Below are 25,696 nucleotides of genomic sequence, written 5' to 3'. Positions count from 1 at the left end.
ACAGCTTTCCCCATTGCTGTTATCCATTATTGAAGTTTAACTAAACTTTGAGGATCTGTGATTTCAGAAGCATCATCTAATTTTCTATGTAAAGGGGGAAAAAAGCTAAAAGTAACGGGGAAAGCTGAAGGCGTGTATAGCACAGAGAGGAAGATCTGCAACCATGCCAGAGACTAGGTGGTGACTCCGTCTAGTATATGTACTTCAAACTGGAAACAAACTAAGAAGTAAAACAGATCTCTTCCAGATAGCTTCCACAGGTAGTCAATCTGTTCATAAAAAAATGCATACTGCTTTAAATTGTCACAAATCATCTTTTCAGTTATTTTTCATCTAGTAGCTTTTTTATCCTAATCATCATCCAGAAAACGTCTGTTAGGTACCTCCTTGGTACAGAGGGTGCTGGTTAGAGTTTAAATGACAGCATCTTTGCCCTTCAGGAGCTTTACAAAAGAAAGGTGTCTTAGATCATCACTTATAAAAAGTCTTGCAAAACATTTGGAAATACAGTATGTTAGATAATCAAATAAAGAAGTACATTCAGCTTCTTAGAAAGTCACTATAAAAATCCAAATGTCAGTATTCGAATACTTTGGTATGAGCTACATTAATTCATAGTGGTGACTGTTCTTCCTGTATCCAACGCTCACTAGCTAAAATTTGTTGCAGGTTCCAAATATTAAAATACTGTGGGGAAAAACTTAAGAAAAGTTTTATTTAAAAGAACTTAGAGCTGCTTTCTGAAAACACAGATCAAGGGACCAGCAGGCAAGGGTAATTCAATTTAAAATCATTTTGCACGATAGAAGACGGCTTCCCTCTCACAGCCCTGACACACTCACCACTCAAATACTTCCCAGAAGTGCTGCTGGAATCAAATGACCACCGTGCACATTTACGGGGAGGTATTGGTAAAAGGTTATGGTGAGAAACTAGAGGTATGCATCAAACTCTATTTCAGTGACATCCTTTGAAGTTTGGAACTCAGCACCAAGGCTGTTCTGGCATCTACACAGTACCCGGAAGGACAACATGTTCCTTTCTGGCTAAAAGGCCAATAGCCAGCAGTATTATAAGAAGATGCAACTAGTGAATGGCTCAGTGGAAAGTGGCAGTCTTTGGAATGTGATAACTAGTGTAAGATCTTCCCACTAAAATCACAAATAATGTGATGTTTATATGATGGCCCATCTCTTATTGAGGAAATGTGGTATGAACTTTAATGTCCTTCTTCACCTCCGTAATTAACAAATGAGAATTTTATCAATTTCACAGTTTAAAATTCAGGACATTAGAAGTTTTATAAAAATTTTCAATGGAGTTAGAAGCATTTTAGAAATCACACCTAAAAGCAGTCAGTGAGAACACCTGCCAAACCACGTTTGAGATTCCTCCCAATTTCCTCCTCTGGGTCCCACTTCACCCCCAGAGAGTAGAGACCTAAGACCTCAGCATAGATCTCCTTTACATTTTGATCTGTTTGTAATGTGACCATTAGCTCTATCTGAGGTCTTATTCTCCTGGCCTCTGGCTACCTCTCCAGGGTCATCTCCATTCCTGCCCTTTCTCAGCTCCTCCAGCACCTCGCTCAGCACCTCCCCGTCCCTCCCTCAGCCCACACCAGTTTGGCCCAGCTGACAACTGGTCGTAGGTCACGTGTCTGCTTACATTTCATTCTCAGGGACACCTTTGCTGATCCCACGCTCTAGGTGAGGCCTCCCTCATCTACGCTTTCAGGCCATCCTGCTGTTGCCTCTGGTTCTCCACGGAAACGCCCATCTCACTTTTCTGAATTTATTATTCAGAATAACAAAAAAATTTCCTGGCAAACTGTAAGCTCCATGAGTGACTGGGCCCGGCCTGGGTACAGCCCTAACACCAGAGCTTCATATAACGTATGGGACACAGTAGGTTTAGTGAGTTAAGTTGTGTGTGTGGGTGTGGGTGTGTTTAAGGTTTTAGCACTCAACCAGGTTACCTTAGTTAATTATGCGCAAATTAGTAGACTGTGCCCACTGTGCTGACACTTCTGTCACTAAACGAATGGTGAGCTAAAACTACTGACTGACTACTCCACTCACCAGGGACTCACAGAACACCAGATTACTTAAGCTGGGCAAAGAGATACGATGCATCTTCTCATTTATACTCCAATTAATAACTAGTTTTCTTTGTATCTTTCTACCTTTAACGGTAAAATAGGATTTAAAGGTCGAATGAGAGAGGAGTTTAATAAACAAGAATGAAAGAATGATAGTATTAGCAGAACTACATTTCATATTTAGAGATAATTCATGACCATTAACTAGTTTGCATGTTTTAACTATGACACGTATATACACAAATGAAATTTCTGTCTTAACTGTTTACTAGAGATTGGAGGTGGTGGGAAACGATATGAAAAGGGAGCATGTTACAATAGATATAAATTAATAAAGGAGATCGTCTGGACTATACTACTTCATTTATTATTTTAATATTGGTAATGGTTACAAATATTGGAACAATGTATTAAGTGCTGACAATAATTATTTAAGTAGCAGAAAGAAATTCTGAAGAGGTAAATAATTTCCCGTTCCTGTTCAAAGTGTCTTCAACATTGGTGGACGAGCACCTTTAAGGTTTTAATCAATGAGCACTCGCCTATACAGGAATTCTAATGTGAGAATCTGAGGGGCTGCTGTGGATTTACACATCTCGAAAAAAGGTGCCAGAAACTCTGTTCTCCAAGAGACAAATTTCTCATAATGACTAAGATGGAAAATCCTTCAGGCAAATTAGTGAGACATGTAGAAAATTCAGTACTGTTCACAAGAGATTCATTAATAACAAAGGTAATATAAATAAGTAGTTTTAATTATGATTTTCACTGTAAATGTAAAGATGCAGACATATATGTAAATCAGCAGAACTACATTTAATGAATCCAAAAATGTGTGTCCACTGGCTAACTAGAAAACAGTGCAGCATAAACACCACTTTTAACTACATCCACCTGTCCTGTTTTGGCAGATTCGCCTCACTGAGGCATTGTGGGAGAATCTGAGTTATTTCTACAGCATTCATGAGGTTCCCAATGAGGACATTCCTTACAAAAAAAGGCGGAACTATCATCCGTAAATAATATCAATGAAAAGGACAAACCACGGGAAAATTTTAAATTATTTACTGATAAATTCTCTTTGCATTTAATATCTCATCCTGTCTGAGTGGTCTCTTACTGGGATACACTGAACTAGGAGATACAATAGCAACGTCTTATCTTATGTCTATGAGCAGAATTGTCTCTCCCCTTCATGGGGAGTCCGGGTGTGCTGCCCTCTACAGACACTCAGATACTAATTCCAAAAATAATCTAAACACATCCATTTCATCTCAAATCTGAGACTTCCTTTGTTGGTAATTCTATAGAGAGAATATAAGGTCAGTCAATAAGATAGATATACCAAAAAGATGCCTAAGTCCTATAAAAATTAGAGAAACAAAAATAAAAATTTGCAAAAGGAGATTAAAAAGAGATTGCTGTAGACCTGAGAATTATATTGTAGTAAATTGAATTTTGGGCCCTAGTTATTTACCCCTCCCTCTGCCCATGCCTTCACCATGTAACTTTACAGTTTCTCTTAAAAAGAGAGATATATTTTCCCCAACCCCATACAGCCTAACACTTGCTTTGGCCAATGAGTTGTGGGCAGAAGGGTCTGTTAGTTCTGCAAAAGCTCTTAAGTGGGGTTTCTGTTTGCCTTCTTGCTCTTCTGGCATTGCCATGAGAAGAAGTGAGAGGCACATGGAGCAGAACTGGGCCTAACTCACACTGGAGCCAAGTCCAGCCAGACCTGCATCTAGAAGCAAAGCCACCCAGGCAAGTCCAGCCTAGATCAGTCATCTACCATCCAATCCACATGCACGGAATAAATAAATGCTTATGCTTGAATGTTACTGAGATTTTTGTGGTTATTTGTTACACAGTATTATTGTGAGAATAGCTAACTGATACACATACATTAAAGTGAGCAAAAGAGGTATGCATTCTCCTTTAGGAGTCTGAAAAAATATTTCCTTCTTGATTGATTGTTTATTTATTTACCAAGGAAAGTCAGTAAATGCACATCTGACTGATAGAGAGTTACATCCAATGAGTTCATTCTAGGTTGGCCTCTGACTTACTTTTTTCCTTACTATCATGCTAATAACTGTTATTAACTTTCAAATGTTTATCTTATTCTCTCATGTGTTGGGGATATCAATGTGGTTTGACCTCATCTGTAAACTTGTGGAATTAAATTAGATCGGTGTTTCTTGAATTATCCTTTAGGGACCCATGGTTCCAAAGAGGTGTTTGGAGGAGTATAGCATGATGAAAGCAGGGGAAAAAAGGTAAAGAGTTGGAGTGCTAACTTATCAATTGCAAAATTCGACTTTGATCTGTTTTAGGTAGTTAGACTTCATTTGAGAAATCAGTTCCACTGTTTAAAAATTAAAGTCAAAAACTACTGGACAAAATGCTTTTTAAAGTCTTCTCATACTGAAAGCACTATGATCACATTTTTTTGCTTTGACTACCCCCTTCTCTTTCTCGCTATTACCACGTCCTTAATTTCAGATTCCGACTGTAACCTGAAGTCTTGTAATAACTTCCTAACTTGACTCCCTGCTTTAAGTTACAAGTTGTGTCACTTCACTCCTCTGCTTAAAACTAGTAAAACTAAACCTAGTGGGGCCTTGAGGCTCTGCTTCTCTCTTCAGTCTCCATTCCTGCCCCTCTTTCTTCACTATTTATTTATTTATTATTTAATTTTTAATTTTTTAATTTTTTTATCTTTATTGGAGTATAATTGCTTTATAATGTTGTGTTAGTTTCTGCTGTACAACAAACAAAGTGTATCAGCTATATGTATACATATATCCCCATATTCCCTCCCTCCTGAGCCTCCCTCCCACCCTCCTTATCCCACCCCTCTAAGGTGGTCACAAAGCATCAAGCTGATCTCCCTGTGCTATGTGGCTGCTTCCCACTGTTGCATTTTACATTTTACATTTGGTAGTGTACATATGTCAATGCTACTCTCTCACTTTGTCCCAGCTTCCCCTTCCCCTCCGTGTCCTCAAGCCCGTTCTCTACATCTGCATCTTTATTCCTGCCCTGCCACTAGGTTCATCAGTACCGTTTTTTTAGATTCCATATGTGTGAGTTAGCATACGGTATTTGTTTTTCTCTTTCTGACGTACTTCACTCTGTATGACAGACTCTAGGCCCATCCACCTCATTACAAATAACTCAATTTCGTTCATTTTTTATGGCTGAGTAATATTCCATTGTATATATGTGCCACGTCTTCTTTATCCATTCATCTGTCTGTGGACACTTAGGTTGCTTCCATGTCCTGGCTCTTGTACATAGAGCAGCAATGAACATTGGGGTACATGACTCTTTTTGAATTTTGAGAAAATTTGAATTTTCTCAGGGTATATGCCCAGTAGTGGGATTGCTGGGTCATATGGTAGTTCTATTTTTATGTTTTTAAGGAACCTCAAACTGTTCTCCACAGTGGCTGCACTAATTTACATTCCCACCAACAGTGTAGGAGGGTTCCCTTTTCTCCACACCCTCTCCAGCATTTATTGTTTGTAGATATTTTGATGATGGCCATTCTGACCAGTGAGAGATGATACCTCATTGTGGTTTTGCATGTCTCTGAGTGATGTTGAGCACCTTTTCATGTGTTTGTTGGCCATCTATATGTCTTCTTTGGATAAATCTTTCCTCACTTTCCATTCTCGTTTAAAGCATACCCAGCTCTTTCCCACCTCAGAGCCTTCTCATAAGCTGGTCCCTCTGCTCGAATGCTCTTCCCCTATTCTTCAATGTCAACTTCTAACTCTCCTTCAATTCTCAGTGTCCAAGTCATCCTCTCAGAGAGGCTTTTTCTGATCAACCTAAACTATCACAGGTCCCTCCGTCCCCGTTACTCTCTACGAAGCACACTGTTCATACCCCTTCTTCGCAGGTATCATGACTTACAGTTACAGAAACATTTGTTGGTTGCTTTTACTATATGACTTTCCATTGAGTATGAGCTTCATGTGGCCAAGGGCCAAGTTGCCTGGTTTATTTTTGCATTCCCAGGACCCAGAGCCTGGCACATAGTACATACTCAATAATATAAATGAATAAATGACTTTCTCAGCTTTTATCAACATGCTTTTTTTCCACTACTTTTCTATGCCATATAGCATTTCCCTGTTAACATGTGATCCCAGTTTCTGATATGCTTATACCTGCTCTCTCTCTTAGTTACCTCCCTTAATTCATGTATAACGTTCCTTATACTCCTGAATATCAGAACTTTCTCCTTCAATTTGCTTTATTCATCATACTTCCTTCCTCTCATTCTTTTTGTTGGCCAGTGGCCATGACCTGATCTGTTCTAGGACATTATTATCCAGCTGATCCCAAATCTTACAATTAGGTTATACCCACAACCAAATTAACAATAGCAGTTATTCAAGAAATGAGATCTGATACCTATAGAAGTAAATAATTATGTCATTTGACAGATGTGACTGAGGGATTTGGGAAATACCCAAATTTCAAGCAAGGCGACCAGGATATAGTTTCAGGAAAACAATGACCAAAGTTATATTCTAACTAATTTCCTTATTCTCTGTCAAAAGAAGAGAAAAAAAAATGTGTATGATTTGTGTATAGCCTAGAAAATAGGGATGCGATGGACAAGAATGTGGAGTGTCTTTCTAGCAATGACCAGAGTAGAGACAGCAGATCTGAGGAACGGTAATGTCACGATCACTAGAGAAGTGCAGTCTGTTGGGGCCAATAGGTCGATCATAAGCTCTCACTACAGTTTGGATGCTCTGAGAGTCAGGCCTGAGGTTTCTCCCTAGAAGTGAAAAACCTGGCACTTTGGCTTAAGGCCAAAATGTCTTCAGTGAGTTTGTTGGTATGAGTCAAGTTACAAAAATTAAATATATTCTGAGTTTACTGAAAACATTCAGTTTCTTGATCGACAAAGCTAAGATCCATACCTTAAACCACAGTTCAGAAAAAAAAAAAAAGAAAAAAAAAATGCCCTGGCCTGAGCAGTCAGTAGCCTTGCTTGGACATCACCTCTATGGTGCCTGCCTTTCTTTCTCATTCTCATACAAACCAAGCGTAACTTCAGAACATTTCCCATATCCATCGCCATCTATCTGTTGGCCATAAAGCACTTGTGTGAGTACGTGATTCCACAGAATGGAGTTAGGTAATACAAGCATTTTTTTGTCACCCAGACAGAGTGAAGACACAAGTCCACAGCCTCAGCAAACACGCTTGTGGGTGTGATTCTAGGGTTCCCCTTTTACCCAAAATGAAAAGTTTAGATAATGTCTTGACAAGTTGTTTGGAGGGTCATCAACTACTTGCAGTGATCAGCACAAGGGACAAGTTCATGAAGGAAGGAGTTGAGAAAAATAAAAATTTTCAAACCTGGGACTGATATCTTCCCCACAGTCGGATGTTTCATCTCCATAACGAGGCCATTGTGCAACACCTTAAAATGTAAAAACAGAGAGAAAAATAACTTACAAAGTAAAATTATCTTCAATCTCAAGGAATATGCAAAGCCACCTGTTCAATCCATTGAAGAAAGATATTGCAAAACAGATTTGTTTTAACATCTTTATTGGAGTATAATTGCTTTACAATGTTGTGTTATTTGCTGCTGTATAACAAAGTGAATCAGCTATATGTATACATATATCCCCATAACCCCTCCCTCTTGCGTCTCCCTTCCACCCTCCCTATCCCACCCCTCTAGGTGCTCACAAAGCACCGAGCTGATCTCCCCGTGCAATACAGCTGCTTCCCACTAGCTACCTACTTTTCATTTGGTAGATGTATGTCCATGCTACTCTCTCACTTGAAATGTTACTTTGAAAGTAAATATTTGAGGTTAAAATGTTTCCATCTTATATTAAACCCATTGAAGCCAAGAAGAATTAGAAGACTCAAGGGCTAGCAAACTTGACTTTTATAAAGTCTTCCCACCCTTAAAAATGTTATTTGCCCCTAAATATAGGGTATGATTTTCCCCCTTTCATCTATGCTTGATCCTCTGAATATTAAAGCTCAGCCTTTGCCTGCATGACCTCATAGCAGGATTGGGCCAAGGTCAACTGCAGAAGGACAGGATGGGAGGAACCAGGAACCGGAGCCCTGGAAGTTTATTCAGCGGAAGGGGTGGGGAGTCAGTCCAGTTTGAAAGGTGAATCAGAGTATCCAGAAGGCCCAGTGACTGTGGGAAGTAGACAGATCAGAGCTGCTGGGACAAGCAATGAGCAGAGACAGCTGACAGGGAATACAGCGTAGGACCAGGTCAGAGGCCTGAGCAGGAGACTGAAACCAGAGATGTTCTCAGTGGTAACAAGGTCTTACTCATAAGACTAGGTTTCATAACTAGGACTCCACTACCCTGGAGTCAGGGGGATGGAGACAACTGAGAAAACAAAAAGCCAGGAACCCCATCCTAGAGGGCTGACTCGATCTCATGCATTGGACCAAGATAGGTATTTGGTGTCCCATCAAGAACACAAGGTAGACTTGACCTCGGGGTTAAGACTCAAGGCAGTTACTAGGACAGGGACATTCTAGCAGAGCCCAACCAAGAGAAATGTGACTTGATGCTGAATTGCTCGGCTACGGAAACAGAGCTACTTAAATCCTTGGCACCGTAGTTTAAATCCTTTAAACTACATAAGTCCTTGGCTGTAGTTTTTCCCAGGGGGTGGGCAGGAAAAGAAAATCTGCCAGAGATCAAGTGCCCTCCAGCTGTAGGTAAAGGATGAGATGAGGGTATGGAACTAGATTCTAGAACATAAAACATGAATTACTGGAGGCAAAGTGTTCTGTCATACGCAAAGGAAAATGCTACAAAGTTGTCTTCTTTTGTTAGTTTAGTTTTTAACAACTGGAGGCTACCTGAGTATACTGTTTCAAAGAACCCCCAAATTCAGTTTTTTATTACTATTACTGGATCTTCGGTGAGACACATATGGGTGACGTACATATGAATAGTGCTTCACCTGCACTATCTACCAAATGCAGAGCTTCTCTCTTCCTGTTCCATACAAAGAAGTATTTCAGTGGCCCTGTGAACTTGTGGACCACAATTTCATGCTAATATCCCAAAGAGTAGCAGTAGTAATGGTTCTCTAGCATTCTGAGCCTCAGGTAAAAGCAAGATCTGCACATGCCTATCCTTATCATAATCTTTCCACAGAGCAAAAGAGCACGAAATAAATAAACCAATAAAAATGTTTTCTCACTTGGAATACTCAGGGAGAGAGGACACACTTCTTGGCTTTCATCTGTTTCCGGTGAGCTTATTGGTCACGTTACGGAATAAGCCATCCATACGACAACCTCCTGGATGACTTTTTAAGGTTAGAACTATAACTCTGCTATGGTTAAATATCCTGGCTTCCACTGTTTTCTTTGGGAATGGTCGCCACTTTGGGGGTGATGCTCTTGACACGACCATGTCAAACCTCCCCATTAAGGGTGATGCCACACCATAAGGAGATCTTTCCGGGGATGCCTTGCCTTTCTCTTGGAATTGCCAGTTTTGCGCCCAAGAGCTGGCCAGAGAAGATTCTTGCCGGTGTTCGAGCTGTGCTAGAATTTAATTCTGGTGTGCCTCATTCTCAGCACCCGCCCAGCACAGCCTCCTCCTTCGTGGGGGTGAGGGCTAAAAGCCAACGCGAGGTGCTAAATCTCAGTTCTACTGAGGACAGGAACAAAAATACCACGCTAAATTTCACTCGAAACAATTATCTGCACACTGAATCATTCTTCTCTTCTCGTATCTCTGTTGCCCTCCTGACTACCTCTTTGTAATAACGCTGCAGTGCTACTCACAAAAGACAAAAGTGAGTGTTCTCAGCTAAATATAACTTAACTGATAGTGTTAAAATTAATTAACGCTGAATTTTAATCATGTAGCAAACGTTAAGTGTCAAACGTGAAGGGGTAGTTGTTAAAGGTCAAGGGACATACGTCAAAGTTTGTAGCAAAAGCTAGCAGTTGATTGAAGTTTTTCATGGAAGCAGCTTAAGGAGTGTAGTTCCTTCAGCTCTAACCCTCACTGCTGTCTATAGGTGACAATCCCAATATGAAACTTTCTTATCTAACTGGATCAATTCCTTTGCATTGACAATTGTTCAGTTTTAAGCAGAAATGCAAATTCTTCTTACGCTTGAAAGGAAGGTAACTGCAGCCTCTCATTTGCTGTAGTATTTTATACAATTACGAGGCAAATGGGCTAGTCTGAGCTCCCATCTTCAGAAAGAATTGACTCATCTCCCTGCTTGGTTGCCACCCACCTTTTTATGTGAAGTCTGAGGTCCATCAAATTCCATTGGCTTTCTTCATGCATCAGGTCAGATTATCTCAGAACAACTGAGGCTGTGGCACTGCTGTCCCTGGAAACCCTGCCTGATGACTCAGAACCTTGGAAAACTCTCCAGCATTGTTTGTGGGGCAAGTCCTGCTCTGCTTCATAACATATTCAAGAATCTCAGAACCCAGGCAGTCTGTCTGGATTTTCACATAACTCTCTCCCGCTGCACTTCAGGCCTGTGTCGCATCCTAACTTCACCGGAAATGCAGGAACTGCCACTTGTCACCGTTTGTATGACATTTCTTTGGGAATAGTTACTAAATGTTTCCTTTTCCTTTCCTCATCCAGGTGCAACGCCCCATTCTCTACTACCTTAACCAAGAAATTCAAATGCAAAGTGCTTCTTTTTCTGACCACTAACAACGGAATGGGGACCCTCAGCCTTAGGGACCTCAAACTGCCATTTTCCTTGAAGGGAATTTCATGCCTGGATCCGCAGTCTGGCCATTCAGGATATTCTTTGTTTCATAATTAGTTATTTTAAAATAAGGCAAGGGGCCTTCCCAAGAACTCTGATGTGGATTTTGTCCTCCTCTTACTTATTTTATCCTCCTTCGATCTTTCATGGATTGGTAGCTCTTCTAAATTTCATTTCTTCTTGAAATTTCAAAAGCCTATTCTTGACAAGAATAGAATTGTAGACACTGCACCCATCTCTCCAGCACAGTATCAGGCCTATTTAAAATAAGGTCTCTCTTCTTCAAGAGTTTAACAGATTGACAGCCTAATGACAGAGTCAAATGGTAATGTATTAATGATGGGGGGGAAGAGAAAAATGTATACCTTAAAGCAATGTGGGAAGTGAAATTTGAAGTGGAAGTGAGAAAGTCTTTTTATAAAGTCCTATGGCAGGAATGGCAGCAAAAAGTCTGTAATACAGCAGTAGCAAGAAGAAAAACGTTGAAAAAAACAAAAATCAATACTCACTATATAAGCAGTGAAAATCTCTATGGAAAGCAAGAGATCTGAGTCCAGAGTAGAATTAGCAAGCCATATTCAAATAAAAAGAGTGCCAGCATTAAAAGATGGATACAAATGATATGGGTGAAGACCTTATCAAAAATCAATGGGGACTTCCCTGGTGGCGCAATGGTTAGGAATCCGCCTGCCAGTGCAGGGGACACAGGTTCCACCCCTGGTCCGGGGAGATCCCACATGCCGCGGAGTAACTAAGCCCATGCGCCACAACTACTGAGCCTGCGCTCTAGAGCCCGCGCACCACAACTACTGAGCCCGTGCACCACAACAACTGAAGCCCGCGTGCTCTAGGGCCCGTGCTCTGCAACAAGAGAAGCCACCACAAGTGAGAAGCCCACGCACCACAATGAAGAGTAACAACTAGAGAAAGCCCACGCGCAGCAACAAAGACCCAACATGCCAAAAAAAAAATCAATGTAATACCCTCAATGACATTAACAATGATGCACAAAAGATAATCGATCTACCCATTCACTATGAATAGAGACATGACCTATCCATTCAATTTGACAAACATCATAGAGCACCTACATACTAGACGATATGGAAGGGCTGAGACTAAAAAAGATGAATGAACTGGCATTCAAAGTGCCTATAATTGGAAGGTAGGCAATGAGACCTGAGCCAATTTTTATAACAGTGTACGTTCCATAATGAAGGAGTAATATCCAATGAGCAAAAAGTAACTAACTCTGTCTACCTTGGAAGGAAGCTGAGGTTGTAGGTCAAGGAGGTCAGTAAAAGTCACAGAACAAAGAAGATATTGAAATAAAACATTAGGTTGACTATTACAATGATAAATATAATAATGGCGGCTATCGCTCAACAAAACTCCTTAAGGGTCTGGCACTGTGTTAGGAGCTAGAGTTACCTCTTAGTGAGATGATTAACTAGACTAGGTAGAATTACTATCACCTGCATTTCCACTGATAAAGTGATGGAAGCCTAAAGAGGTTAAATACTTGCCCAAGGTTTCATAATTAATAAGTGGCTGACCTTGGATTATAATTTAGGCGTATCTGATCCTAAACTCTCAGCCAGCTGGACACTTAGTAAAAGAAAAAAGTAGATGAGCGTAATTTGATTTACCATTAAAATAACTAGCTGATGTGGTCAATTCTGTAAAACAAATCAGTCAGTTCATTGTGGGGAGGGGACAGGTAATCCGCCAAATGGCTGGCTTTGCACCATGCAGCCCAATTAATTAATGAACTGAAGTGTTCCCTTCCAGGTAGCCAAGGATAGTCCGGCTCCCACAGAAATAAAGGCTGTGGAAAGAGGAAGGATTTTGGTCCCAGCCTAGTGCAGATGTTGAAGGGGACAGACCTAGAGGGTGACCTTGGGCAAGACACAAGTTCTCTGAGGCTCAGAACCCTCCTCAGTCAAAAGGGGGCAATGATACCTGTATCTCAGGCATTTGTAAGGATTAAGTGAGATGAGGATTGTAGAGCGGTGAGCACGGTGCCTTGGACAGAGTAAGCTCAAAATAAATGGCAACTGCTTATCATCATTGAAAGACTAGGTTAAACTCTGGCTCCACCAAGGATGAGCTGTGTGGCTCTGGGACACATTCACTCATGCAACAAACAAACGTTAAATGTATTAACGGTCATGATTAATAATAAGTATTAAATGCATATGAATGTGCTGGACATTTTTAAGTGCTAAGGAAAAGAAAAACTGGGTCACAGAACAAGCAAGGTCCTTGCCCTCAAAAAGCTTATAGGCCTGTAAGGGAGACTTCTGAATTAACTGATACACACTGGTCTATTATTATTACATAATATCTGTTTAGTTCTCTGTTATATTTCCAGTGCCTTGAACATTATCTGGCACTATCTGGTAGATGCTCAATAGTATTTCGTAGGATCTATCGAATTAAATTTATTTATTTATTTGTTTGTTTGTTTAATTAAGTAGCAAGTAGCTCCTCCTGGTTTCTTCATTATATGGGTGGGCGCGTTGTAGGGAGTTCTCTGTTTTAAGCTTTTAATAAATACCTAAAGTTCTCAAGACACAGAACTATTTTACTGGGCTTCCAAAATATATTCACTTTTAAGAACTTAGTTTTTAAGTCCCATTGTTGCCCTGCAATTCCCTCAGTTTCCTAAAGCTTTCCAGGTGATGTTGAATCTGTCCTAGATACTGCGCATTCCAGAGGCCATGCTGAAGAAGCTCTGCAAGGATCATGGCCATTAACCATGAAGAAAACCCAAAAAGGGTGACCTATGAATTCAGCAGAAACAACGGGCACGCACGTTACACATGTACAGTCCATCTGCCACACTTGAAGACAGTAATCATAGCATTCTTATTCGTTGGGAAAACTCAGAAAACCATTTTCAAAATATGCAATAGTACCTTAGGAAGCAAAAGAAGCACTGGAGTAATCTCATTTATTGTATAGTATATTTCATCAATGTAGTCATTCCTTTAGCTCAATAGAAAATAACCTTGGAATAATACTTGGAAAGTTACATAATCAAAGGCATAACTTACAATTAACAAATTCAAAGTTAATTCAACTGTTACTGAAAACTATGACTACAAAAAATGCAAAAATAACATATAAATTCATTAAAGAACTGACATGTAATCGCCTAACTTTACTTACATAATGGAAACCAGATTTAAATGCTGACATTTTCGGTTTTCTTATTTCTTTTGAAACAACTACTGTAACCTTTTTTCTGGTGCTAATAATGCACACGACTCAGACTTTTCCTTCTTTTCTCTAATTAAAACTATGAATACTAATCATCCAAAGAGGTATTATAATATATATTATTGTTTGAGTGCTAACAAAATGAACACCCATGCACCCAACACCCAGCTTAAGACACAGAACATCACCAAAATGTTTAAAGCCCCAAGTTTGTCCCAGTCCCTCCCTCCTCTATCACCAAATAATCACTCTCCTAAATTTTTTATCATTTCCTTACTTTTAAAATATTTGCACTCCATATTCATTTTCTCTAACAATTTAGTGCTTGTTTCCACCTATTTATAAATGTATATCAGTGAAATCATGAGTATGTATTCTTCTCTGATTTGCTTTTTCTAACATTGTTAGTGAGATTCATCTATTTTGAAGCTTGTGGCCACGGGCCAATTATGGCCATTAATGTAAAGTATACTATTATACAAATGTATCGTAATGTATTAATTCATTCTGCTCTTACGCTGTTTCCAGTTATTTCACCATGACAAGCAATGCTGCTATTAACCCATCTCTTCATGCAACATACACCTAGAGCTAGAATGGCTAAGACTTAGAGCACATGCATCTCAACTTGTTAGGTAATTTCAACTTATTTTTCTAATTGGTTTACCAACCATTCCCACCAGCAATGAATATTATTTTCAGTTGCTTTACATCCTTAGCAAAACTTGATATCATCAGAGTTTTTAGATTTTGCCAGTCTAATCACTGTGAAATATTATCTTATTGAGGCTTTAGATTTTATTTTCTTGATTACCAATAAGGTTGATATATTTTCCCTGCTTAATAGCTATTTATATTTCTTCAGTGAAACGCTTGTTCAAGTCATTTGCATGTTCTTCTATTGGCTTAATTATTTTTTTCTCATTGATTCATAGAGTTCTTTACATATTCCAGTATGAATCCCTCATTGGAACATAAATTGAAAATATTACGGCTTTATTTCTCACTCACTTGCTGATGACAGAAATCAAAGGGGACTTAAATAAATGGAGAAGCATACCATGTTCTTGGACTGGAAGACTCAAGGCAGTAAAGATGTCAGTTCTCCTCAGATTTATCTATAGGTTTATGCAATTCTTACCAAAATCCCAGCAAAGTTTTCTGTGTATATAAAGAAGCTTATTCTAAAATTTATTTGGAAAGACACAGGACCCAGAATAGCTTAAATAAGAATAAAGTGAAAGGGAATCGGTCTACCTGATATTAAGGTATACTATATAGTTGCTATATACTTTAAGAGAGTATGGTATTGGCACAGGGATAAACACATAAATCGATGGAACAGAATAGATGTCAGACATATAACCACACAAATATGCCCAAATAATACCTGACAAAGGTGTAAAGGAAGAAGGATAGACTCCTCAACAAGTGGTATTGGAACAATTAGGAAGAAAAAAAACAAAAACACACCCCAACCTAAATCTCATCTCATTAACTCATATAAAAGTTAACTCAAAGTGGATCATGGACTTCATTGAATAATTTAAAACTATAAAATTTAGAAAAGACTCTTTGGTATTGCTCTACAAAAGATCATGTTAAGGGGATGAAAAAGCTAAGACCAGGAGAAATATTTGCAAGCAATATATCTGATAAAGGACTAATATCTGGTATATATATAAAGAATTCTTACAACCTAAGAGTAAAAAGCAATCTAATTAGAAAACAGGCAAAAGACATAAACAGACATTTCACTAAAGAGGCTATACTGATGGTAAATAAGCACATGAAGAGATGTTCAATCTCATTAACCATTAGAGAGTTGCAAATTAAAAGCACAAGGAGATATTACTATACATCTATCAGAATGGCCACGATTTTTTAAAGTGACAGCAAATATTGGCAAAGAGAAACTGGATCACTCATACATTTCTGGTGAGAATGTAAAATGGGATAGCCATTGTGGAAAACAGCTTGGCAGTGTTTTAAAAAGTAAACGTGCAGCTGCATACGACCCAGCAGTTGCATTCCTGAGCATTTCTCCTTGATAAAGTCAAAGTTATGTTCATACAAAAAACTGCACTTCAATGTTCATAGAGCTTTATTTGTAATAGCCAAAAATTGGAAACAACACAGATGTCCTTCAACCAGTGAATCATTAAGCCAACTGCAGTACATCCATAGTATGAAATACTCGCAGACGATGAAAAGGAACAGACTATTGACTCATACAGCAACCTGTATGAATCTTGAGGGAATTATGCTGAGTGAAAATGGCCAGCCCCCAAGGGTTACATAGTATATAATTCCATTTACATAGCATTCTTGAAATCATAAAATTCTAGAAATAGAGAATAGATTAGTGGTCAAGGTTAGAGAAGAGATGGGAGTGGAGGAGAGGAAGGTGGGTGTGGCTTTAAAAAGGCAACAAGAGGGATTCTTGTGATGGAACTGTTCTGTATCTTGACTGTATCAATGTCAATATCCTGGTTGGGATGTTGTAAGATAGTTTTGCAAGATGTTACCCTTCCCGGAACCAGGGTAAAAGGTGCATGAGATCTCTCTGTATTATTTCTTACAACTGCGTGAGAATCTACAATTTTCTCAAAAATAAAAAGTTTTATTTTCAGATGTTTTAAATTTGGATTTCCATAGTTTGTTTTTTGAAAAACTGAATTGAATTTTGTGTATAACATGAAAAGGAATTTGATTTCGTTTTTTCCCTTAGAACAATTTTGAGCAGTCCTTCTTTTCCTTCTGAATCTGCAATACTAGCTCTGCTGCAGATCATTTCTACACATATTGGGCTCTTTGTCCTGTCCTAAGGGTCTGTTTGTCTGCCGCACTGCCGACACCACACTGACTAAATCACTGTAGATTTATCGTAAGTACCAGTGTTTCATTTGTCAAGGTCCTCACCCAACCCCTGCCTTATCCTTTGTCTTCAGGGGTTCCTGGCCCTTTACTCTTCTCTATAAATTTTAACGTCAACCTGTCAAATTCCAGGAAAACCCCATTGGGCAGAAATAATAACCTTACAATGTTAATGTTACTGTACTCCCCATTAAACATTTACTTTAATAATTTCCATTTATTTAAGTCGTTTTTAATATTTGTATAAAGTATAAGCATTTTTCCATAAAGGATTTACACATTTTTCGTTAGCTTTATCCCTAACAAAAACAATCTATTTTAGCTGATACGGTAAAATGAATCATTTTTTAATAGAAAACTTCATTTATTGCTAGCATATAGAAATGAAATTAACTTTAAAATTTTTATTTTATATCTGGCAAACACTCTTTTTTCTTTTTTTTTGCCTGCTTTGGGTCTTCATTGCTACATGCAGGCTTTCTCTAGTTGCTGAGAGCCGGGGCTACTCTTCGTTGCAGTGTGCAGGCTTCTCATTGCGGTGGCTTCTCCTGTTGCGGAGCACAGGCTCTAGGCACGCGGGCTTCAGTAGTTGCAGCACACGGGCTCAGTAGTTGCGGCACGTGGGCCCTAGAGTGCATGGGCTTCAGCAGTTGTGGCTCACGAGCTCTAGAGCACAGGCTCAGTAGTTGTGGCACACAGGCTTAGTTGCTCTGTGGCACGTGGGATCTTCCCAGACCAGGGATGGAACCCATGTCCCCTGCATTGGCGGGTGGATTCTTAACCACTGCACCACCAGGGAAGTCCTAAACACTCTTATTAATTTGTAGATTCTGTTAGGTTTTCTATAAAATTAATTATATTATCTCTGAATAATTATAGTTTTGGTTTTCCGTTCTAATTCTTATACCTTTTATTTGATTTTTTTATATTGCTGGCTAGGATTTCTAGTAAATTGGTGGAGTCTTAGTAGAAAGCATTTTTATCTTTTTCCCAGTTTTAAAGGAAATACACTTAATGTTTCATCATTATGTTTGCACCAAGGTATTGTAGGCACACTTTATTAGGTTAAGAAATCTATTCCTAGTTTGTTGAAAACTTGTATCATAGACGTTGACTTTTATAAAATTATCTTAATCCATTTATTAAGAGGATCATATAATTTTTCTCCATTAATCTGTTAACATGAGGAATTAACTAATTTTCTAATATTGAACCAAACTTACATTTCAAGAACAAACTAATTTTTGAGTTCTATTTGCTAAGGTTTTGTTTAAAATTTTCTTGTATCTATTGCCATGAGATTGGCCTGCAATTTTCCTTCCTTGTATTGACCTTGTTTAATTTTAGTATCAAGAGTAACTTTAATTCATAAAGGGAGCTACAGTAATCCTCCTTTTCCTATTTTCTGAAAGTGTTTATGTAAGATTGGAATTAACTGGTCCTTCCTTCAATACCTGGTGGAAACTTACCTACAAACCACCTGCAACTGGTGTTTTATTAGTGAGAGTGTTTTTAATTATCAATGTCTTCTTTTAATCATACAGGGCAATTCAAATGTTCTATTTTTTCTCGAATAAGTTTCAATAATACATATTTTGCAAGCATTTTACCACTCCACTAACTTGTCAAATTTACTGTCTTAAAATTGTTTATTACTTGCCATATAATTTTAGAATTCTTATATCTTCCTGGTGAATTGAAATTTGTATTATTATGCAGTTACTTGTTGCAGAATAATGCATTTTTAATACATATTTATTGGAGTATAACTGCTTCACAATGCTGTTAGTTTCTGTTGTACAAGGTTAATCAGCCATATGTATACATATATCCCCATATCCCCTCCCTCTTGAGCCTCACTGCCACCCTCCCTATCCTACCCCTCTAGGTCATCGCAGAGCACTGAGCTTATCTTCCTGTGCTATATGCTGCTTCCCACTAGCTATCTACTTTACATTGGGTAGTGCATATATGGCAATGCTACTCTCACTTTCCCCAGCTTCCCCCCTCACCCCCACCACGTCCTCAAGTCCATTCTCTACATCTGCATCTTTATTCCTGCCCTGCCACTAGGTTCATCAGTACCATTTTTTTTTAGATTCCATATAAGTAGTGTTTTAAAGTTATACTAGCTTAATTTTGGTTTCTATTTTCTTCATATATCATTTTATGCCTATACAGTCAACCTTTCTAAGTTTTAGGTGTGTCTCTTGAAAATAGAAAAATCACAGTCTTTATCTTATTTTTTCTTTGTCTTTTAACTGGAGGATTTCACACATTTACATGAATTGAGATTACTAAAATGTCTGAATTCATTTCTAGCATCTTAGTGCCTCCATCTGTCCCACCGTTAAAAGTAAAGTCCCATTTTGCCTTGCTTGAGATTGATTGAGATTTCCCACATTTCCTAGTTTGAAGATATGTATCTATACTTTCACTATTCTTTTCCTCTAGAAATTTTAACATGCATATTTAACTGAACAAAACAGAAATCTGACCAACACCAATCCAGTTATCCTCATGCCAAATTACATGCCAGTTGTTCTCAGATTTTCGCAGTTCCTGGTATGTCTCAGTAATTTTTTCACAATGCTCCTAGGCAAAAAAGAAGAACCTTTTGTTTTGTTTATTAAGTGATTATGTCAAAACAACTTAACACATATTTGTGTCCTAATAACTTAGCAGCCATTTGAAAAAAGCAACAGACATAAATTGAAAGGAAAGGCATGGCACAACTTCTCAGATCTTGGAATAAAACTGAATACTTTCACTCTCATTTCTTGTTTCATATTGATTTTATCTTGGTACTTTTTTTTCACAGAAACATCCATCCAAAAACCCAGTTTCAAAAAGAAATAATGTAATCAAAGGAACGTAGTACAATTCAACACTGAAACCATAAACTGCCTTGAGCTAGCATTCCATGCTGTACAATAGATATTGCTGTGTCCCTTAGAAAATGTTAACATCTTCTGGTACCCCTGTGCATTTATGGGGATGCCACAGGTGCCTCAGCATATAGATTGGGAACAACAAGTATATGCTATTGTTCAAAATTTTGGTTCTATCTTTTTAATTCAAAAATTAGACAGTATTAATATTGTTTTCAATGTTTTTAACTAACATCATGTCTACCAGATTTTTTGCTCATTTTTTTTTTAAATCATAGGACTTCCTTCCATGGTTGCGTTCCCTCTTCCTGTAGGATAGTCATCTGCTTAGAGTAAATTCCCTTGGTTTTTATCTTCTTAGAAGTTACATTATTTTGCTCTCATTCTGAAAGACAGCTCTACTGGTTACACATTTCTAAGCTGACAGTTTTTTTCTTTTGGCACCTTGATGATATTATTCCACAGTCATGTGGCTTTCATCATTGTTTCAAGAAGTCGGCTGTTGGTCTAATTGTCACTCCTTTGGACGTACAGATCTACCTCGACTTAACGAGGCAGGTATGTCCTGATATGCATTTAATACACCTAACCTGCCAAGCATCACAGCTGAGCCTCGCCTACCTTAAACACGCTCAGAACGCTTATGTTAGCCTACGGTTGGGCAAAAGCTTCTAACATATTGCCAATTTTATAATATAGGGTTGAATGTTTCACGTAACTTATTGAATACTGAAAGTGAAATACAGCATGGTTGCCTGGGTACAGAATGGTTTTAAGCCTCTTGGTTGTTCACCCTCGAGATCTAGTGGCTGACTGGGAGCTGTTTGCTGCCGTGGCCCTGAATCACAAGAGAGTATCTACTGCACATCACTGGCCCAAGAAAAGTTCAAAAATGCAAAATTCAAAGTACATTTTCTATTGAATGCCTATCACTTTCATACCATCATAAACTGAAAAATCTTAAGTCTAACCCTAGTAAGTTGAAGACAAGTCTGTAATCTGGTTCCCCAGCCCCAGTTCCCCTCCCCCCATGGCTCTGGGTAATTGAAAAATCTTCTCTATGTTTTTGGTTTTCTACCATCTTTCTAGGCCTCAATTGCTTTTTCATTTAATCTAATTTTTATGTAATCAATTGTGCCTTCAATACTTCATGAATCTGAGGAATTAGGTCTTCAAAAGTCTGGAACACGCACATATGGTCACCTTATCTTTGATAAAGGAGGCAGGAATGTACAGTGGAGAAAGGAAAGCCTCTTCAATAAGTGGTGCTGGGAAAACTGGACAGGTACATGTAGAAGTATGAGATTAGATCACTCCCTAACACCATACACAAAAATAAGCTCAAAATGGATTAAAGACCTAAATGTAAGGCCAGAAACTATCAAACTCTTAGAGGAAAACATAGGCAGAACACTCTAGGACATAAATCACAGCAAGATCCTTTTTGACCCACCTCCTAGAGAAATGGAAACAAAAACAAAAATAAACAAATGGGACCTAATGAAACTTCAAAGCTTTTGCACAGCAAAGGAAACCATAAACAAGACAAAAAGAAACCCTCAGAATGGGAGAAAATATTTGCAAATGAAGCAACTGACAAAGGATTAATCTCCAAAATTTACAAGCAGCTCATGCAGCTCAATATAAAAAAACAAACAACCCAATCCAAAAATGGGCAGAAGACCTAAATAGACATTTCTCCAAAGAAGATATACAGACTGCCAACAAACACATGAAAGAATGCTCAACATCATTAATCATTAGAGAAATGCACATCAAAACTACAATGAGATATCATCTCACACCAGTCAGAATGGCCATCATCAAAAAATCTAGAAACAATAAATGCTGGAGAGGGTGTGGAGAAAAGGGAACACTCTTGCACTGCTGGTGGGAATGTGAATTGGTTCAGCCACTATGGAGAACAGTATGGAGGTTCCTTAAAAAACTACAAATAGAACTACCATGTGACCCAGCAATCCCACTACTGGGCATATACCTTGAGAAAACCAAAATTCAAAAAGAGTCATGTACCAAAATGTTCACTGCAGCTCTATTTACAATAGCCCGGAGATGGAAACAACCTACGTGTCCATCATCGGATGAATGGATAAAGAAGATGTGGCACATATACACAATGGAATATTACTCAGCCATAAAAAGAAACGAAATTGAGCTATTTGTAATGAGGTGGATAGACCTAGAGTCTGTCATACAGAGTGAAGTAAGTCAGAAAAAGAAAGACAAATACCGTATGCTAACACATATATATGGAATTTAAGGAAAAAAAAGGTCATGAAGAACCTAGGGGTAAGACAGGAATAAAGACACAGACCTACTGGAGAATGGACTTGAGGATATGGGGAGGGGGAAGAGTGAGCTGTGACAAAGCGAGAGAGAGGCATGGACATATATACACTACCAAACGTAAGGTAGATAGCTAGTGGGAAGCAGCCGCATAGCACAGGGAGATCAGCTCGGTGCTTTGTGACCGCCTGGAGGGGTGGGATAGGGAGGGTGGGAGGGAGGGAGACGCAAGAGGGAAGAGATATGGGAACATATGTATATGTATAACTGATTCACTTTGTTATAAAGCAGAAACTAACACATCATTGTAAAGCAATTATACCCCAATAAAGATGTTTAAAAAAAAAAACCTTTATCTTCAATAAATGATTAACTCCCCCCGCCCAAAAAAAAAGTTCTGGAAAAATCTCAACTATGATCAAATACTGCCTCTACCTATATACTCTCTATCTTCTCCTGGAACTCCAATCAGATATATATTAGCTAGATATCAGACTTGATCACTCTTATACTTGCTCTCTCTTCTTTGTCTCTCTGGGCTGAGTTCTAATTAACCTATTCATATCTATGTACCAGATCACAAATTCTCTCTTATGCTGTGTCTAATCTACCAGTTAATGTGTCTGCTGTTCAGCTATGCTTTATCCAGAGATGATTTGCATTTGTTTCATCCAAGTGAAGCACCAGCAAAATGGGACCGCATTAAATTAAACTTCATGCTTATAGATTTAGAGGTCCTGGATGGAATTAATTCCTGCCTTATACGCAGGATGCTACTAGGTATGTGGCTAAGACATCTCATGAGAGATTTTTTTCTCTCCATCTCTCCTGCAGAAGCCAAAGTCAAACAGGCCAGAATCCCTACTGTTTCCCTCTTCAGTCTTCCATACAGGTTTTAAATTTATTTTGCTGTTGTTGTTTTTTTCACCTAGTTCACCCACTGAGAATGCTGACTTTTGGATGTCCACGTTTTATTCCGAAGTCCAACTCCCCACCTAGTGTGTGATTCAGGATTTCTGTCCTAGCCCCATTTCTTATGACCCAGGAATTTCAAGTTCTAAGCCCACAGGTATCAGTCAGTGTACACTTCCATGCAGGTGTGTCTTCTAATGACTTCTGTACCAGCAGGTTTTCCCTGCTCACATACTCCTCCACTCTGACAGAAACAGAGTTTCTTAAGATGTCATCATGTCTTCTCTAAGCTATACTTTTCAGGCTTAATTTGCTACTCCAAACTTTCCCAATATTAATTAGCCTGGGGAATAAGAAAAATAACTATTAAATGAAAGAGAATATAATAGAATCTAGTGAAATATAAAGGTGATTTATGAACTTTAAAGTCAGGATATTAGAAGTCCAGACTTACGTCATGTATTTTTTATTTTTTGGCTGCACCTCGAGGCATGCAGGGATCTTAGTTCCCCGACCAGGGATCGAACTCGTGCCCCCTGCAGTGGAAGCACGGAGTCTTAACCACTGGATCGCCAGGGAAGTCCCCAGACTTACATCCTCCTTGGCACTGGGACCTTTAATGAAATTATCCCAGAACCAGTTGCTATGAACTTTGGTGAAAGCTGAGAAAGTATTCTTTTCCCTCCAGCACAGGGGCCTGCAAAGCCCTATAAAAGGAACCATTCCAAGAGGTGATCAGCAGGGTGATTGTGTGTGCTGTCTTCACTTAGCATGAACCAAATAATTCCTTCTTTTTTAGGAATTATTCAACTGCCCCCTGGGAAAAGTGAGTTTTGATTAGTTCTAAGAACATGTCAGGAGGCTGTGAATGTATCATCTTTCTTGCTGGATTTAGTCCTCTGCTCCCAGGACACTCTAAAGATGCTAGGCAAAGTTCGGGTGTCCAGCCTAGGATGCATACATAACCTGATCTACTTTATTTAGTGAAATAGTTCTTGATCTTATTCAATATCGTGCAAGTAAACATTTTTCTTCTTAATATCCATCAGTTGATCAAGAAATCATCCCTTAAATGTGAATCACTGCCAACCACTCTCCTCTTTCAGAGAACAAAGTAACAAAAGAGTGTGAGAAGGGAAAAAGCCAGTTGGGTGAAAATATAGCATGACCATAAAAAATTATGTGGACCCTCTGAGTGGGCAGAGTTTTCTAAGTGACGTGTCAAGGTTAGACAGTGTAAGCAGCATGAATGTAAAGAAAGGACAGGGGTGAGTGTGAGGAAATAGCCCTGCCTACCTCATACGGGGCAATGTGCATGCCCTGTCTCATTTTATCCATACAGAAGCCGAGTGACATGGGTGTTATTATCTCCATTTCTTAGATGAAGAGACAGACTGGGGAAGGTAAAATGACTTGATTAAGATCATAAATAAAGCGAAAAAGTGGCACACCCATGTCTCTCTGACGGCAGAGCCTACACTCTTTCTATCACATTATGCTGTCTCTTAAATGTTCAACACCACTTCCCACTACAGTAAGATTCTAGTGTTCCTGATCTGGGTGCCACACAGATATAAGGGGAAGGAATCACTGGGGACACCAAATATTCCACATGATTAAGCAATTTGTCATTTCTTCTGTTGGCCTGAGTGCCACCTAGAAGCTTGGATATAGTAAGATGCAAGTAATATTTTATTGGGGGCTTCCTTTCTGCCTCCTTGATGGTAGTGTGTTGTAAACTCTACTTGGGATCTAGTGACAATAAGACATCTCCTTGTTTGGAGTTGTAAAGTGTTCCCTTAGTAAGTCCCCAGGAATAGGAAGGACAGCAGGGTGTAACAAAGCATCGGCATCTGCTTCCTTAACGATCTCTTCTTTAATAAAGTCATGCGTGCCAAATGTGTTTAAGACTCGTTATCACTCTTTACACAGTATAAGTTTAACCAGGAAAGGTTTTCAGCATCAGGAAACCACAGAGGAAATGATGTGGCACACACGATATCTAAACAGCCACAGAGCAGAACACCAGTTGATAAATGTGATTATCCAGTCCTCTACCATGAGGAAGCAATATCATGTGTTTACTTTATGTCAGACGTTCCAGAGAACCACAGCCACCCAAGAGGCAATCAAGGGACAGTCCTATGGCTCCAGAAAGATCCTGGGTGCTGCACACCACATCCTCCTTGTACCTGATCCATCAATCACGGAATCAGCTCAGGTTCAGAAAACAACAGAACTGTTACGATAATTAGCATGTCTCTAAGCACAGACCACTGAGGTGGTGGTTCTAAAATTCACTGAATTCTGTGCTTTCATTTTATATTTCGGTTTGGTTTTCGCAGGAACTTGTGTTGGTGGGGAAATATCTTGCTTGCTGCAGGCGATGCGCGTTTGCTGTAGGGCAAGAGACGAGGAGAACTATTTCAGGAAGGAGCCTGGATGGCTATGGGTGGGGGAGCTGATACTGATCCCTGGAGAAGGGTCACTGATAACTTTGTGGGCAATTGACCCTTGGAATACACCAGGAGATTTTTATCATCCAGAAAGGGCTGAGTCTCTCACACACACACACACACACACACACACACACACACACACACACACAC

The 25,696-nt window shown here is 39.0% G+C and overlaps 1 protein-coding gene across 2 annotated transcripts in view; it reads right to left on the bottom strand.

Annotated features, from left to right (window-relative positions):
• SUGCT (succinyl-CoA:glutarate-CoA transferase) overlaps positions 1–25,696 on the bottom strand; it is a 692,699-nt gene that overhangs the window by 94,993 nt on the left and 572,010 nt on the right. For both annotated transcript variants that reach the window (XM_027123976.1, XM_027123978.1), the window contains one exon: positions 7,487–7,550. In XM_027123976.1, coding sequence (XP_026979777.1) covers positions 7,487–7,550 — 64 coding nt within the window. The remainder of the gene's footprint in view (positions 1–7,486; positions 7,551–25,696) is intronic.

This window comes from Aethalodelphis obliquidens, unplaced genomic scaffold, assembly GCF_003676395.1.
Source record: "Aethalodelphis obliquidens isolate GAN/ISIS:26980383/991018 unplaced genomic scaffold, ASM367639v1 scaffold27, whole genome shotgun sequence".
Taxonomy (NCBI): Eukaryota; Metazoa; Chordata; class Mammalia; order Artiodactyla; family Delphinidae; genus Aethalodelphis; species Aethalodelphis obliquidens.
The sequence above is the reverse complement of the archived record's forward strand: the minus strand, read 5'-3'. Positions and strand labels throughout refer to the sequence as shown.